Raw genomic sequence first — 15,464 nt, 5'->3', positions numbered from 1 at the left:
GATGGTATCAGCCAGTGGACCAGGAACCACCGGCCTGAGGGAAACATGAAAAAAGGGTGAGATCCGGTAGTTAGAGGGGAGTTGTAATCTGTATGTTACCTCGCTGACCCTCCGGAGGACTTTGAGTGGCCCCACAGACCGAGGACTCAGCTTCTCACAGGGCAGTTGGAGTGGGAGGTTCCTGGTGGAGAGCCAGATGCGAACACCAGGATGAAACAGGGGCGCTCCTTCTGATGGCGGACGGCACGCTGGAGCGTCAAGTAAGCATTGTTCCACACCTCATCTGCACGCCTGAACCACTCATCCACTGCAGGAGCTTCGGTCTGGCTTAGAGTCCAAGGGACCAGGGATGGCTGGTAACCCAGAACACACTGGAAGGGAGTCAGCCCGGTGAAGGAATGGCGCAACAAATTCTGATCGTATTCCACCCAAGGAAGGAATTGGGCCCACTCCCCCTGCCGGTCCTGGCAGTGACTCCTCAGGAACCTCCCCAGCTCCTGGTTCATCCTCTCCACCTGCGCATTAGACTGAGGCCAGTACCCGGAAGTGATGCTGACCGTGACCCCCAGCTTCTCAGTCACCAGAACTCAACCCAATTGAACACTTGTGGGAGATTCTGGAGCGGTGCCTGAGACAGCGTTTTCCACCACCATCAACAAAACACCAAACAACGGAATGTCCTGTGGAAGAATAGTGTCGCATCCCTCCAATAGAGTTCCAGACACGAGTAGAATCTATGCCAAAGTGCATTGAAGTTGTTCTGTCTCGTGGTCGACGCCCTTTTAAGACACTTTATGTTGGGGTTTCCTTTATTTTGGCAGTTACCTGTACTTTTCTTTACTATTAGGCCCATAAAGAAATGGAGCCACCACCGAATGTCACGGTATCGTTCACACTCTGCATGACTGTGTTTGAGGATAGAGAGGTCAGCGTGTGTAAGAACAGGATGAGAAATATTTTCAACATTGTGTGTTCACCAGATCAACTGTTAGTGTACCAGAGCACAGAGAGAGGGGTGTGTGGGAGGGGAAGGAGAGCAGAGGGAGAGAGAGAGAGAAAGAAAGAGTGAAGTTGTAGTGAAGGCGTGTGATCTCTGACTATTGCAATAGGTCATCAACAGAATACTAACACACACACACACATGTATTCACTCTCCATCTCTTTTACACACACACACACACACACACACACACACACACACACACACACACACACACACACACACACACACACACACACACACACACACACACACACACACACACACACACACATACACATACAGCCTACTCATGACCAATGTCTGGGTGATTGATGAAGGGAGGGGGGCACAGAGAGCAACCCTAGGTCAGCTGTGCAATTAGCTTCTCACTCCCTCCATCTCTCCCCTCTCCACCCCTTACCAACTCTCCTGCTGAGCTGACTACCACCCCCAATGCCCAGAGGGCCAAGGAACATTGTGCACTTACACACGCGCACACACACATAGCAGATTGCTTGCTGGTTAACTGATCACCAGAGCAAGCATTGCACCCTGTATGCATTGAAGAAGTGACAATGGTTTTTGGTAGAGTGATTAGTTGAAAATCCAGAGAAGTGCTGTTATGCAGAAGGTCCTGCATACAGACACAGAGACAGACACACAAATATGTTCTCTACTGATGAATGATGTCATATGCTTACACAGCCTGTGGAACTGACCTTATGAGTAGCCATTGTTATTGTTCTGTGCATTTACCTCTGTGTTGCCATAAGGAACAGACTGTATGTGTCATGCTGCTGAAAATGGAACAGCCTTGACCCAAGTCATGGAGGGACTCAGTTCTGACTCAACCCACCCCGAAACATGTGTTAACATACACACACACACATGCTGCATACAATCTCTACCAAACTACACCCACCACCCACTGAAATGTACCCTAGAAAGCACACAGACTGCACAGGTACGCACACACAGACACTCATTGTTCTGTCCCTTCACAATGGAGAGATCCATACTCAGGTTAGGTCCTACTTGTGTTAGAGGTCTTCCCCTGATCCCAAATACCCGAGACCCGACCTGGGACCTGTGCAGGTCCAAGTCCAAAATGCTAACTTTTCCCTGGGGTCAGGGTTGGTTCCTGTTTGATTGGGTGTCTGTCTATGTTAACCCAGGCCCTGTGTGTCCCCAGGTGCTCTCATTTGTTGGCTTCTGCAACCGCAAAAGCCTTGGGTTCATGCATGTTAACATCAGACGCCTCCTCCCTAAGTTTGCTTTATTCACTGCTTTAGCACACTCCGCTAACCCAGATGTTTCAATAAGAATTTCTCTATGGCTGGCCATGCTTTCCAACTGGCTACCCAACCCAGGCCAACAGCTCTGCACACCCCGCAGCAACTGGCCCAAGCCACCCCCTTCTCCTTCACCCAAATCCAGACAGCTGATGTTCTGAAAGACCTGCAAAATCTGGATCCCTACAAATCAGCTGGGCTAGACAACCTGGACCCTCTCTTCCTAAAATTATCTGCCGCCATTGTTGTAACCCCTATTACTAGTCTGTTCAACCTCTCTCTCCTAAAGATTGGAAAATGAGCACGGTCATCCCCCTCTTCAACAGCCTTGCCATTAATACAGGTAACGAGTGGAGGACAGAGGAGCCTCTTAAAGAAGAAGTTACAGGTCTGTGAGAGCCAGAAATCTTGCTTGTTTGTAGGTGACCAAATACTTATTTTCCACCATAATTTGTAAATAAATTCATTAAAAATCCTACAATGTGATTTTCTGGATTTTTTTCCTTCTCATTTTGTTTGTCATAGTTGAAGTGTACCTATGATGAAAATTGCAGGCCTCTCTCATCTTTTTAAGTGGGAGAACCCCGCACAATTGGTGGCTGACTAAATACTTTTTTGCCCCACTGTAATCACACCAGTGTAAATTGCTAAATTGTAATTACTTCGCCACTATTGGCCTATTTATTGCCTTACCTCCTTACTTCATTCGCACACACAGTATACAGATTTTTCTATTGTGTTACTGACTGTACGTTTGTTTACTCCATGTGTAACTCTGTGTTGATTTTGTCGCACTGCTTTGTTTTATCTTAACCAAGTCACAGTTGTAAATGAGAACTTGTTCTCAACTGGCCTACCTGGTTAAATAAAGGTGAAATAAAAATAAAATAAATGTAACTACAGCTGATAGACCCGAGTGGACCAGAATGGACCCGACCAATGCTCTGCATAGTCTATAGCCCCCATAATCAATGGACCCAGGATGGGGTCGTGGGTCACCCCACCCCCCCCCAAAAAAAGAGGGATTTAAAAAAAAATGTTGGGGTAACTCAGTCAGGCTTCGACCCAGGTATCATATAAACATCCCTAAGGGATGAAAAAGAATGTTCCCCCATGCAAAATGTGTAGAATTGCGGGAAATTAACTTTAAAACTGCAAAATGTGTGACTGGACCTTCTCAAATAGTACTTGAGTACCCCTGGTCTATATAATATTTATTTCATGCTAGTGAAGTGGATTTATTGATTTATAGAAGGCCTAGCCATTATATAAAACCTATTTATTAACCAGAAGAGTAGCTTGGCTGATAAACAAAAAAACATGTTTCCATCGGGTCCAATCGGGGCTGGTGTAGACCTGACTATTAGGGTACAGATAAACTCTAGTTCTGGGTGTCAACGGGTCCATTTGGGTTGGGGTCTGATTTGTTCTCGATCTGTTCAGTCTGGGTCCCCCTTTTTTTAAATGATCGGGTCCGTTCGGGTCTGGGTCCAACTCTTTGGACCTTAGAAGACCTCTAACTTGTGGCCGCTTTCTTATTTGTGTGTAATTTCACAAATCAATACTCTAATCCAAAACTAATCTCAAGCCATTAGCTAACAATATCCATCGGATCCTAGTTCTCTCCAATGCACGTCCAGACTCTGAGACAGAATGTCCTGCTAACTATCTGTACAAAAATAAACCAGTCAGTCTCGCGCGTAACGGCGCGTGAATGGGTGATTTGACAGCATCTTCTTCTGAACATCTGAGCACTGAAAGGTCGAGCAACTTCCGTATTTTGGAGAACGACTCGATATAGCCTTTTAATAACATAGTTATTGAGGTCGATGCAAGGTTGTGGCCAAATCCCCGGGGTAAATGATCTGTGGGCTGCGGTGCAAATAGGGCGCATCGCCGTAGGCTACTTGTATGAGTTGAAACGGTAGGCTATTGCGCCAACCAAGGTTATGAATGTTTGCTATTACCGATTGTAACACACGCATGATCACGACAGGAAGTAGAGCGACTATATACATTTGAGAGGATGAGGTAAATAACTGGCTCATTCATGCATAGTCGTAGACGTCACGTCATGGTGTCCACTGAGTCTCCGCTCACAGTAGGCTACGATCTCTTTCATGAAATACAACATACTTGAAAATATTCTCAATCTCATACTATTTCTTAGACTAATTAAAAACATTGAAGTTGGGCAAGACGTATTTTTTTGTCAAATTAGCCTTTCCTACCTCCTTATCCTCGTCAACCCCACACACACACACACCCCCCCCCCATCTATGATCTAAACCCACTGCGCTGGAATCGTGCCGGGCTCCACACACACACACACACACACACACCACCGTGGCCATCCTCTCTTTTCCAGTGACTTCCTCCCCTGAGCAATTTATCCACACCCTCCCCTCCACCCTATCTCCTCGCCCGCGCGAGTCTGAGCCATACAGAGTGACGTATGAGTTATTCCACGGCTTTCCACATCCGTGGGTGCCAGCTCACCAAGTATAAACCCAATCCCGGGAGTTCTGCTTGTCACTCACTCAATCGCACCGACTCCGTCACCAGAGCTGAACTTCAGCGGAGATAGCAGGCACTTTCTCGGCGCTCAGGCTAGCTCGCTTTCGGCTTTGGTTCGAGATGGAGACTCGCTCGACTGCACGGAGATCTCGGAGCTCCAAAATCCACAACTTCAAGAGTGAGTTGACTTGAGTTCATAGGCTAGGCTTTATCTTAAATGTTTTGTTTTTGGATAGATGTGGTGGATGGTAATGGGGATGAGGATGGTTCTGTCGCCAGATGTGATTTACAGTGTTTATAAACTCACTGTGTATTACATTTATAGTCAATTGAATTCGTTCACAGTTAAGTGCGTAAACAGCTAGGTTTACCTGAATAGGGTGCCTGCATATGCCACATCTGTAGCCTATTCACTTGTTTCAATAAAGTTGTTGGCTCCCTGAAGTACGAATCTGGACTTGCAAACAAGATGACACTTAAAACCTTCATTCCCCTAACTCTCCATCCACCTCAAAATTGTAAAGCTTAGTTGTTCATTCGTTCAGTTTTCATCTGCTTTGTAAATTACTTTTGCGCATGTACCGTTGTATCCTACATTTGGTAAATCAACTTTGAAGATTAATTCATAGAGAAAATGTATGCAATCAGAAGCAAGGACATAAGTAAGGTAAACTAGTTATTTCATAAGCAAGAACAAACGTGGAAACTGTTGCTCACAAGCGCGCACGTACTAAACAAGTCCTCTCCATGTCCCATGCGCGTGGAGTTAATTAACGAGCGGTGTCAGAAGGTGAGATGGTTGGAAAATCTTGCGCACGAAGCTGAATGGGCAGGCGATTATCTTTTAATGCGATGTTATTTTCACCGGGCCGCTTTGTCCCGGGTATCCGTGCTTGCCAAACCGCCTCTGAATAATCCATGCAGAGCGAAACTGAGCCGGGTCCGGTTACCTTGTTTTACGCGTGTCCATACTCTGTAACCTCTTGGTGATCCAGACTTTTTGTGAAGTTGTCTCGGAAATTTAACCTACTAGGGTAAATGTTGTTTGGCACTTCTGTAGCTCGTGTAATATAACTTGATAGCACTTTGAACCAGAGGAGCAGAATATTTGGTTTTACGCACATTCAGCTGTTTAGTCTTGGATAACTGTTGGGTTCCCAGAATGATAACCCCGTACTGTGACTAGCCTATGTAACATGATCAGCTAGATATAAATAGGCGGATGATTTGTATAATGTCATTTATTATGAATGATTGCCACTGTTCAGACCTTTGGTCGATAAATCAGACTTGAGATCCCAGCAGTCCTTTGATAATCTTGGTTTGTGCGTCATTAACTACTTTCTGCGCCACTCCACTGGACAGCTCCAAGTGCTGAAAACAGCTCAGAATCTCTTTCTCTCTCACTCTATTTTTCTCTCACTGTACAATGCATTTGCTAATTGTTATAATGTCCCGTTATTGTAATCTATGTCTATGAGTGAATAAGATAAAATGAGAAAATATTGTCCCAGAGTTTGACTGTGTGTCACATTTACTCCTGTGTCTTTTCTCTCCTTGTGTGTGTTGTTCAGGTGGGCTCACCCTGTGGCTGGTGCTGTGGTTGGTGGTGCTGAAGCCGAGTGGGGTGGGGGCGTGTCCAAGGCTGTGTGTGTGTTACCCGTCACCCATGACGGTTAGCTGCCAGTCTCAGAACTTCACCACCGTGCCCTCCGGCGTGCCCTACGACTCCCAGCGCGTCTTTCTGCAGAACAACCGCATCACCGAGCTCAGAGCAGACTCCTTTGGCTTCGAGACACAGGTGAGAATGTGTGTTTGTGTGGACCTATTTTTTTGTGAATGAGGTGTTCGTGTGTTTGTGTTTGTGGATTGATATTGCATAGTGTTGCATTTCAATGTAGTCTTTTGCTTAGTATTTGAGCTCTGTGTGTTCGTATCGGAGCTGTGTCCTTGCGCCTTATAGGAGCTGTGTCCTTGCTCCTTATAGGAGCTGTGTCCTTGCTCCTTATAGGAGCTGTGTCCTTGCTCCTTATAGGAGCTGTGTCCTTGCTCCTTATAGGAGCTGTGTCCTTGCGCCTTATAGGAGCTGTGTCCTTGCTCCTTATAGGAGTTGTGTCCTTGCTCCTTTGTGTAACGATCCCTTTCTATTTACCTCTCCCCTTTTCAACCCCTCCCCCTGATAGGTCCTCTGGCTCTACTCCAATAACATCACATTGATTGAGGCTGGAGCCTTTAGCAACCTGAGGGTTCTAGAAGAGCTGGACCTTGGTGACAACCCGTCGCTACGGCGACTGGAGGGTGGAGCGTTCCGGGGACTGGAGAAGCTGCAGAGCCTGCACATGCACCGCTGCAAGCTGGCCGCTCTTCCCCTCGACCTCTTCCTCAAACTCTACAGCCTGCAGTTCCTCTACCTGCAGGTATGGATACACACACACTCATAGAACTTCATACATACACCTGCATGCATGCACGTACACACACACGCACGCACGCACGCACACACACACACACACACACACACACACACACACACACACACACACACACACACACACACACACACACACACACACACACACACACACACACACACACACACACACACACACACACATACTGACAATGTCCTCCCTCCCTGCAGGAGAACCAGCTGCACTTCATCCAGGATGACCTCTTCTCCGACCTGGTCAACCTGACCCACCTCTTCCTGCATGGCAACCGTATCCGCACACTGTCCGAGAACGCGTTCCACGGCCTGGTCAACCTGGACCGCCTCCTGCTCCATGACAACCGCATCCGGCAGGTGAACCGCCGTGCCTTCCGCGACCTGGGCCGTCTGACCATCCTCTACTTGTTCAACAACTCCCTGGCAGAGCTGCCAGGCCAGGCCATGAACGACGCTGTGGCAGTGCAGTTCCTCCGCCTCAATGGGAACCCCTGGTCCTGCGGCTGTGAGGCCCGCCCCCTGTGGGAGTGGTTCCGTACTGCCCGCATCTCCTCCTCTGAGCTGATGTGCTCATCCCCCTCCCACCGCCGTGGACAGGACCTGCGCTTCCTCCGAGAGATGGACTTTGCCCTTTGCCCCCTCCCTGACCCCGGGTCACTGGCTGGCACCACCACAACCACCTTTAGCACCAAGACAAGATGGTGGTTCTCCAAGCACAAGCCTGCGTCCTCATCCAAAGGAATCTTCCAGAAGAGCTCGGAGAAGGTCAAGGTGTTTCCCTTGTCCTCAGTCAAGCCCAGCCAGACCTCCATCCCTTCCTCCACCTCCTTCTCCTCTAAGTACGAGCTGGCGGAGGAGGAGGTGAACCTTCCCAAGGTGGACCAGGAGGACTACTGGGCAGACTACGGGAATGAAGACGCCTCTGTGCGCTGCTTCGAGCTTGAGTGTCCGCCCGGTTATGATACACCGATCCTCCCGCACTCCTCCTCCTTCTCCCTCACTCCGTCTTTACTCCCTCTCCTCTCCCTTTCTGTGCTAACTCTGTCCCTCCATCTTCTCTTTGGCTGAACACCCACCCACCCCCCATCCCCCACCCCACCCCACCCCATCAGCCGCTCCTTTTCTCCAACTTTATTTTCTCCCTCCTCTTTCTTCTCTTCACACCTGGAACTTGTTTGCTTTCAGGTCCCCCCCCGGCCCCCAGGGGGCGGTACACTGATGTAGAAGCAGGCAGGCAGTAGGGAGCTGCTCTCAGGAGCACAGGTGAGATGCATTGTAGGCTAACACCATTTGATTGGAGGGCACCGCTGCTGCTGAAAGGGCTGAGGTCCTTTTTCACAGAGATGAAATCACAGCAGCAGGTTCTGTCGCCGTGACAGCACGATAGTGTGGTCAGTTTACGCGAGCTCCAATCACTACTGTACCACCGCACTAACACATCACACACCAGGACACTTACACGTCCATACATGTAGCACCGTAACACAATACTGCATTCAATTCATACCACAGTAACATGGTGATGTTTTGAGGAAGTTTTTCACCACAACTACTAGTTTGTATATGCAGCAAACAATGCAGGCGTTGGCTATTTTGTACGGCGCCAAGCGCTCACCATTGTAAACCACTCCATACCAGTTCTGCAAAGAAAATATTTTCAAAAGCAACACTTTCTTTTGTTTTTGGTTTAATGACATCAGAGTCATCTTTGTTCACTGACCTTTCAACTTTCACCTCTCCACCTGCGATACCAGAGCTACAGCAGCAAGACAGAAAGCAAAGAGGGCATCTCATAAAGGAAATAGTAGGAAGAACAATGATGGTAAAATACTGTAGTGAGACAACTATCAGTGAAATGGTAGATGAGAGGTAGATATAAGTCAACTATGAAGAAAAGGAGGGTGATAATGTACAGGTATAGGAGAGAGAGATAACAAGTTAAAGTTCCAAGGATGATGACAAACAAGAGATGATAAAATAGAGAGAGAAGCAGAGCGAGTGTGAGAGTGAAATGATTGTTAAGACGTACAGCAGAGATTGGGCCAAGTCAAAGATCAGGCTAGGTCAGAGATCAGGCCAGGTCAGAGATCGGGTCAGGTCAAAGATCAGGCCAGGTCAGAGATCAGGCCAGGTCAAAGATCAGGTCAGAGATCAGGCCAGGTTAGAGAGCAGGACAGGTCAGAGAGCAGGCCAGGTCAGAGAGCAGGCCAGGTCAGAGAGCAGGACAGGTCAGAGAGCAGGCCAGGTCAGAGATCAGGCCAGGTCAGAGAGCAGGCCAGGTCAGAGAGCCAGCGAGGGAGTGAAAGCGAGGGCATCTCTCCAGCTCCAACATTTGACATGTAATCTATTTTTCCTGTCAACACCATCAATAACAAGCACACTGAAAATATCTCACACTTTAAACTCTGTACATAGGTACTGATACACTTATGACACTATATACAGTCGCAACATACATGACACTGCTGTGTAGTTTAGTGTATGAAGCCCATGCTTCAATGTTCTTGTTTTCTGGTTTTTGTTTTGGTGATTGTTGCCATGAGTGACGCCATCATGTGTATTCGTGTACTATATGTAAAGATTGAGGAGATTTGAAGAGAACTTTGGTTTCCTTCAATTGTTCGTCTCCACCTTTTGTTTTAAAGTCTGTGGTTACCCTCTTGACCAGAGTGTGTGTCTCTGTGTTATTGTGAGATGTGCACAGAGGGACAGTACAGGGGAGAACCTATAGCCCATTATGGTGACTGAAGCCCAGGTCCAGCCCGGGTGATCCAGTCCAAATGAGTGACCTGCTGTGGCTCAGCAGCAGATGAGGAGTGCCCAGTCATCCCTAATATGTGTGTGTGTGTCAGCAGCCTCTCATGGGTTAAAAGACTATTAACGACCCCTTTCGTTCGCAAGCTGTCATATTTCAAGCAGCTCTCGTATGTTAATGAGTCTGAGTCTAAGAGGATTCCGCTGTGAGCAGAAAACACAGCTGTTTGATTCCAGACAGACAGACAGACAGACAGACAGACAGACAGACAGACAGGCAGGCAGGCAGGCAGGCAGGCAGGCAGGCAGGCAGGCAGGCAGGCAGGCAGACAGACAGACAGACAGACAGACAGACACCAACAGCAGGTGCATGGCTGAATGTAAATCTCTGTCGAATCAAATGCAAATCCAACAAGGTAATGATGAGTGTTGGAGCATTTCTGTTTGTCACTCCTCTCTTCCGCAGACTGTGGTTGAATGAAGTAAGAATGAAATTGTGATACAGTTACTTTTCAGTGGAAGCTGTGAATAAACATTTTCTTGGTTTTACTAAAACTGAATTTTGTGTGAGTCTCTGTTCTCTGGGTTTCCTTCAAAAGGCAGTCGCTCAGGAGAAGAGCCATAAAGTATAAAATGCACATGAAACACCCACTTGCAGGCTTTGCTACATTTACAGGTGCCTGTCAAAGTATCTGGAGGAAAAGAATCTGAAGAGGAAAGACAACAATTGGTAAAGTTCATCAAGTTTGATGAAATGTAAATATATGGGGGAAATGACAATCTTTTTTGGTCTTGGATGTTCTAACAGAAATGTCAGAGGTTTGACGTATTTGGTTGCTCACTCTGTGACAGATGGTTTTAGTTGAGACTGAGCAAGTCAAACGTCTTAATTATGGCCTCATTTAAAGTCTTAATCTGCTCCTTCTAAACCCCTAAAGCTCTTTTTTTTGAGTTTGGAGCGTGTGTGTGTGTGTGTGTGTGTGTGTGTGTGTGTGATTTGAACTGCATTCTCACATTTTGATCTCTCTTTCTCAACCTATCGATTGCTCTGTTTCTGGAGCAAAATGATGATAAATGCAGAAACGTGGTTGTCTTGAGGCAGGGGGGTCGTGAGTCAGGGGCACAGTGATAGGGGTGATGGTATTGGGTGAAAGAGTGACATTTAGCACCGGAATGAATCCTCCCCCTCAACAGATCGACACTCGAATGATGCAGATACGGAGAAACACATACAGTACCTGTCAAAAGTTTGGACACACCTACTCATTCAAGGGTTTTTCTTTATTTGGACTATTTTCTACATTGTAGAATAATAGTGCAGAGATCAAAACTATTAAATAACACATGTGGAATCATGTAGTAACCAAAAAAGTGTTAAACAAATCAAAATATATTTTATATTTGAGATTCTTCAAAGTAGCCACCCTTTGCCTTGATGACAGCTTTGCACACTCTTGGCATTCTCTCAACCAGCTTCATGAGGTAGTCACCTGGAACGCATTTCAATTAACAGGTGAACCTTGTTAAAAGTTCATATGTGGAATTTCATTTGAGCAAATCAGTTGTGTTGTGACAAGGTAGGGGTGGTATACAGACGATAGCCCTATTTGGTAAAAGACCAAGTCCGTATTAGGAAAAGAACAGCTCAAATAAGCAAAGAGAAATGACAGTCCATCATTACTTTAAGACATGAAGATCAGTCAATGCAGAAAATGTCAAGATTTTGAAAGTTTCTTCAAGTGCAGTCACAAAAACCATTCACCGCTATGATGAAACTGGCTCTCATGAGGGCTGCCACAGGAAAGGAAGACCCAGAGTTACCTCTGCTATAGAGAATACGTTCTTTAGATTTACCAACATCAGATTGCAGCCCAAATTAGTGCTTCACAGAGTTCAAGTAACAGGCACATCTCAACATCAACTGTTCAGAGGAGACTGCGTGAATCAGGCCTTCATGGTTAATTGCTGCAAAGAAACCACTACTAAAGGACACCAATAAGAAGAAGATACTTGCTTGGGCCAAGAAACACAAGCAATGGACATCAGACCGGTGGAAATCTGTCCTTTGGTCTGATGAGTCCAAATTTGAGATTTTTGGTTCCAACCGCTGTGTCTTTGTGAGACGCAAAGTAGGGGAATGGATGTTCTCCGCATGTGTGGTTCCCACCGTGAAGCATGGAGGAGGAGGTGTGATGGTGTGGGGGTGCTTTGCTGGTGACACTGGCTGTGATTTATTTAGAATTCAAGGCACACTTAACCAGCATGGCTACCACAGCATTCTGCAGAGATACGCCATCCCATCTGGTTTGTGCTTAGTGGGACTATCATTTGTTTTTCAACAGGACAATGACCCCAAACACACCTCCAAGCTGTGTATGGGCTATTTGACCAAGGAGAGTGACGGAGTGCTGCATCAGATGACCTGGCCTCCACAATCACCCAACCTCAACCCAATTGAGATGGTTTGGGATGAGTTGGACCTCGGAGTGAAGGAAAAGCAGCCAACAAGTGCTCAGCATATGTGGGAACTCCTTCAAGACCGTTGGAAAAGCATTCCTCATGAAGCTGGTTGAGAGAATTCCAAGAGTGTGCAAAGCTGTCATCAAGGCAAAGGGTGGCTACTTTGAAGAATCTCAAATATAAAATATATTTCGATTTGTTTAGTACTTTTTTGGTTACTACATGATTCCATATGCTTTTGATAGTTTTGATGTCTTCACTATTATTCTACAATGTAGAAAATAGTCAAAATAAAGAAAAACCCTTGAATGAGTAGGTGTGTCCAAACTTTTGACAGGTACTGTACACACACGCACGCACTAAAACACACATGCGCACATATGTACACATGTATGCACTCATGCACACAACTTTCTGTCTAGCATTAAGTGTTCAAATAATTTAGATGTTAGTTGCCTTGCTATCTCACTCTCTTTTTCTGTCCATGTCTCCCTCTCTCTAACAGGATATACAGGCACATTCCATCCCAACATTTCTTCTCTCTCTTTCTCTCGCTACTTCTCTCCTCCCTCTCTGATGACAACTCACTCCCCCAATTTGGTCTCACGGTACGTAAGTCATCAACACAAGTGGGTTCTCCTCCGTGACCTCTCCCTTTCTCTCTCATTTACTTTCCATTTCTTTCTATACCCACACTCTTGCCACAAAGGAGAGCACAGTTCATAACATGTTTATTGATGTGTTATAACATGTATTGATCTCTTCATCGTTACGTTTTTACAATGTCTCCATTCTCTCCGCGGGTGTCTGTGCGGAGCTCATAGGCCCGAACTCTGCTCCAGGAACAGACGCCATTAGTAGGCTATAGACTTTGATGTGTATATGTCACAGAGAGCCTACTCATATTCAGTGGCTCTCTCTCTTCTTTCTGTTTCATCTCTCCTTCTTCTCCTGCTCTTTTGTCTAGCTGTCAAACTTTTCACGGTACTGCAAATCCTTTTAACACTCTCAGTCACTTTGTTTAATCCTTGACTACTGTCACATCGATCACTATGTCGCTCTTTCTTTCTGTATACCCCCCCCCCCCTCTCTCTCTGTCTCTCGCTCTCTCTCTGCCTCTCCCTCCCAGATGGAAATGTTTGTAATGGCTGCCCAGCTAGGCCCTCTGAGTCTGTTTGAGTGAGTTGGTGTGTCGTTGGCGTGTTTGGTGACGTGTGTCTTCACACAATTCTCTTATTCACTGAGCCCAAACCCAGCCAACCAGTGACGTCAGTGGGACCAGAGAGGGACACAGAGAGAGCTTGGAGGGAAGTTATGAGGTTTTGAGAGGCTGAAACGGATTCGTTCAAATTCAACTGGATGTTTTTGTTGGAAAGCTGCATGGTTCACTGTGTGTCCCAGGCCCATATATTGCCTGCCATTATTATCTCAATATGAAGTGCAGCATCGGGACACCCACTGCTATAAAGAATGTGACCAACATCCATTATTGATTCACAGGTTACATGTGAATTACATCAGAATGTGACCGCTTCCATCTATCTACTACAGCAGAGCAGGGTAATATGACCCCTCAGGTCAGTGACCTCCAGTTCTGGACACATCACCAAGCGTTAAAGAGAGAGAAAGAGAAAGATAGACCTCACCAAGCGGAGAGAGAGTGAGAGCGACAGAGAGAAAGAGAGAGAGAGAGGAATTCTGAGGTTTTTCCACCCACCCCACAGGAGGCTGCCTGTATATGCTATGACCGACTGCCAGAGAGGGTGAGATACATGCATTACGTGGATAATATTCAAATGAATATGCGATAACAACACAGTCTCAGTTCAGATAGCGAGGGGAAATGGTGGCGAGAGGGAAGGAGAGCAAGAAAGATGTGAGACGGAAGTGTAAAGGTTCATCTTCATCATAATAATCGCTGGCATTGACATATTTTCCGCACACATATATGTAGGCAAGCAAGAAAGGACACTCATAGTATGGTGGGCTGTGTCTGTCCCTAGGTGTTGAAGAGATTTTGGGATACTCTGTCTTTGCGTTTCTATTTAAAGCATGCTGTTGTGTTTTGTGTCGTGTTACTGATGGTCCTAGGTCTATACTAGGAGGAGCAGGGGGGTGGGAGGGGCTCGCTCCATCCGGTCCTGCGTCACACTGTCAGGTAAGAGGGTGTAGAAGGATGGGAAAAGGGAAGAGGGTACATCTGTTTGAGGGTCTGTACGCCCCTGGCTCGATCAGAGGAGAACACCGAGAGGGAGAGAGAGAGTGTGTGTGTTTAAGAGAAAGTGAGTGATAGTAGCCTGTGTGTGTTTGAGAGAGAGAAAGAAAGAAAGAAAGAAAGAATGTGTGACTGTGATACAGTGTGACTGCATTATGAGTTAGTCTCACCTCGTCTCACTCTTTGTGAGTCCGTCCTTTTTGGTACTAACGGAAGCAGTGACACTCTGAGACAGTCTTTGTGTTAGTTAGAATGGAAACGACAAAATGTGCTTGGCACTGTGATTTCGTCTGCTATTCCTGTGATATCATATTTACTCTCAATTTTGCAGTAAGAAGAAACAAACGCAGGCATTTAGTTCACTCCGTCTCTATTTCACGTTTCTCTAGGCCTACCTCCATCACTTCTCCTTTTTCCAGACCTGGTCCTCTCTCCTGCGTTGACAATCTGTGAAATCTTATATTCCTTTATAAATATTTGTGATATTTAGAAAAATCCAAGATAATTTTTGTGGCCCAGATTCTGTCAGCCAACTTCTATTTTAATTGACAGAAGCACCTCCATGAATCTTAGCTGAAGTTCACAACCCCACTTTCTGGAATGGTTTTGTCCACAACCAGAATGAAAAACCCCTTCAACCTCACATTGGAAGAGCCCAATGGACAAGATGATTGACAGGTGGAGACAGGGCGTGGCAGGGGGATAGCCAGGGCGGACAAGATGGTTGACAGGTGGAGACAGGACGTGGCAGGGGGATAGCCAGGGCGGACAAGATGGTTGACAGGTGGAGACAGGACG

General features: G+C 46.5%; 1 protein-coding gene across 1 annotated transcript; it reads left to right on the top strand.

Moving 5' to 3' along the window:
* The first annotated feature begins 4,705 nt into the window (after positions 1-4,705).
* LOC115129924 (reticulon-4 receptor-like 2) lies at positions 4,706-8,433 on the top strand. The gene is made up of 4 exons (XM_029660722.2): positions 4,706-4,969; positions 6,366-6,592; positions 6,975-7,208; positions 7,433-8,433. Exons 1-4 carry the CDS (start codon positions 4,912-4,914, stop codon positions 8,303-8,305), a joined length of 1,392 nt encoding a protein of 463 aa, XP_029516582.1. The 5' UTR covers positions 4,706-4,911; the 3' UTR covers positions 8,306-8,433.
* Positions 8,434-15,464: the final 7,031 nt, after the last annotated feature.

Source organism: Oncorhynchus nerka, linkage group LG5 (genome assembly GCF_034236695.1).
Source record: "Oncorhynchus nerka isolate Pitt River linkage group LG5, Oner_Uvic_2.0, whole genome shotgun sequence".
NCBI lineage: Eukaryota > Metazoa > Chordata > Actinopteri > Salmoniformes > Salmonidae > Oncorhynchus > Oncorhynchus nerka.
This window is presented reverse-complemented; position numbering and strand designations above follow the sequence as displayed.

What these genes read in the sequence shown, in the direction of transcription:
- LOC115129924 (XM_029660722.2), top strand. Translation starts at nt 4,912, where the DNA reads ATGGAGACTCGCTCGACTGCACGGAGATCTCGGAGCTCCAAAATCCAC. An exon ending in CCTTTGGCTTCGAGACACAG is followed by an intron (nt 6,593 to 6,974) that starts GTGAGAATGTGT and finishes TCCCCCTGATAG; the next exon opens with GTCCTCTGGCTCTACTCCAA. An exon ending in TGCAGTTCCTCTACCTGCAG is followed by an intron (nt 7,209 to 7,432) that starts GTATGGATACAC and finishes CCCTCCCTGCAG; the next exon opens with GAGAACCAGCTGCACTTCAT.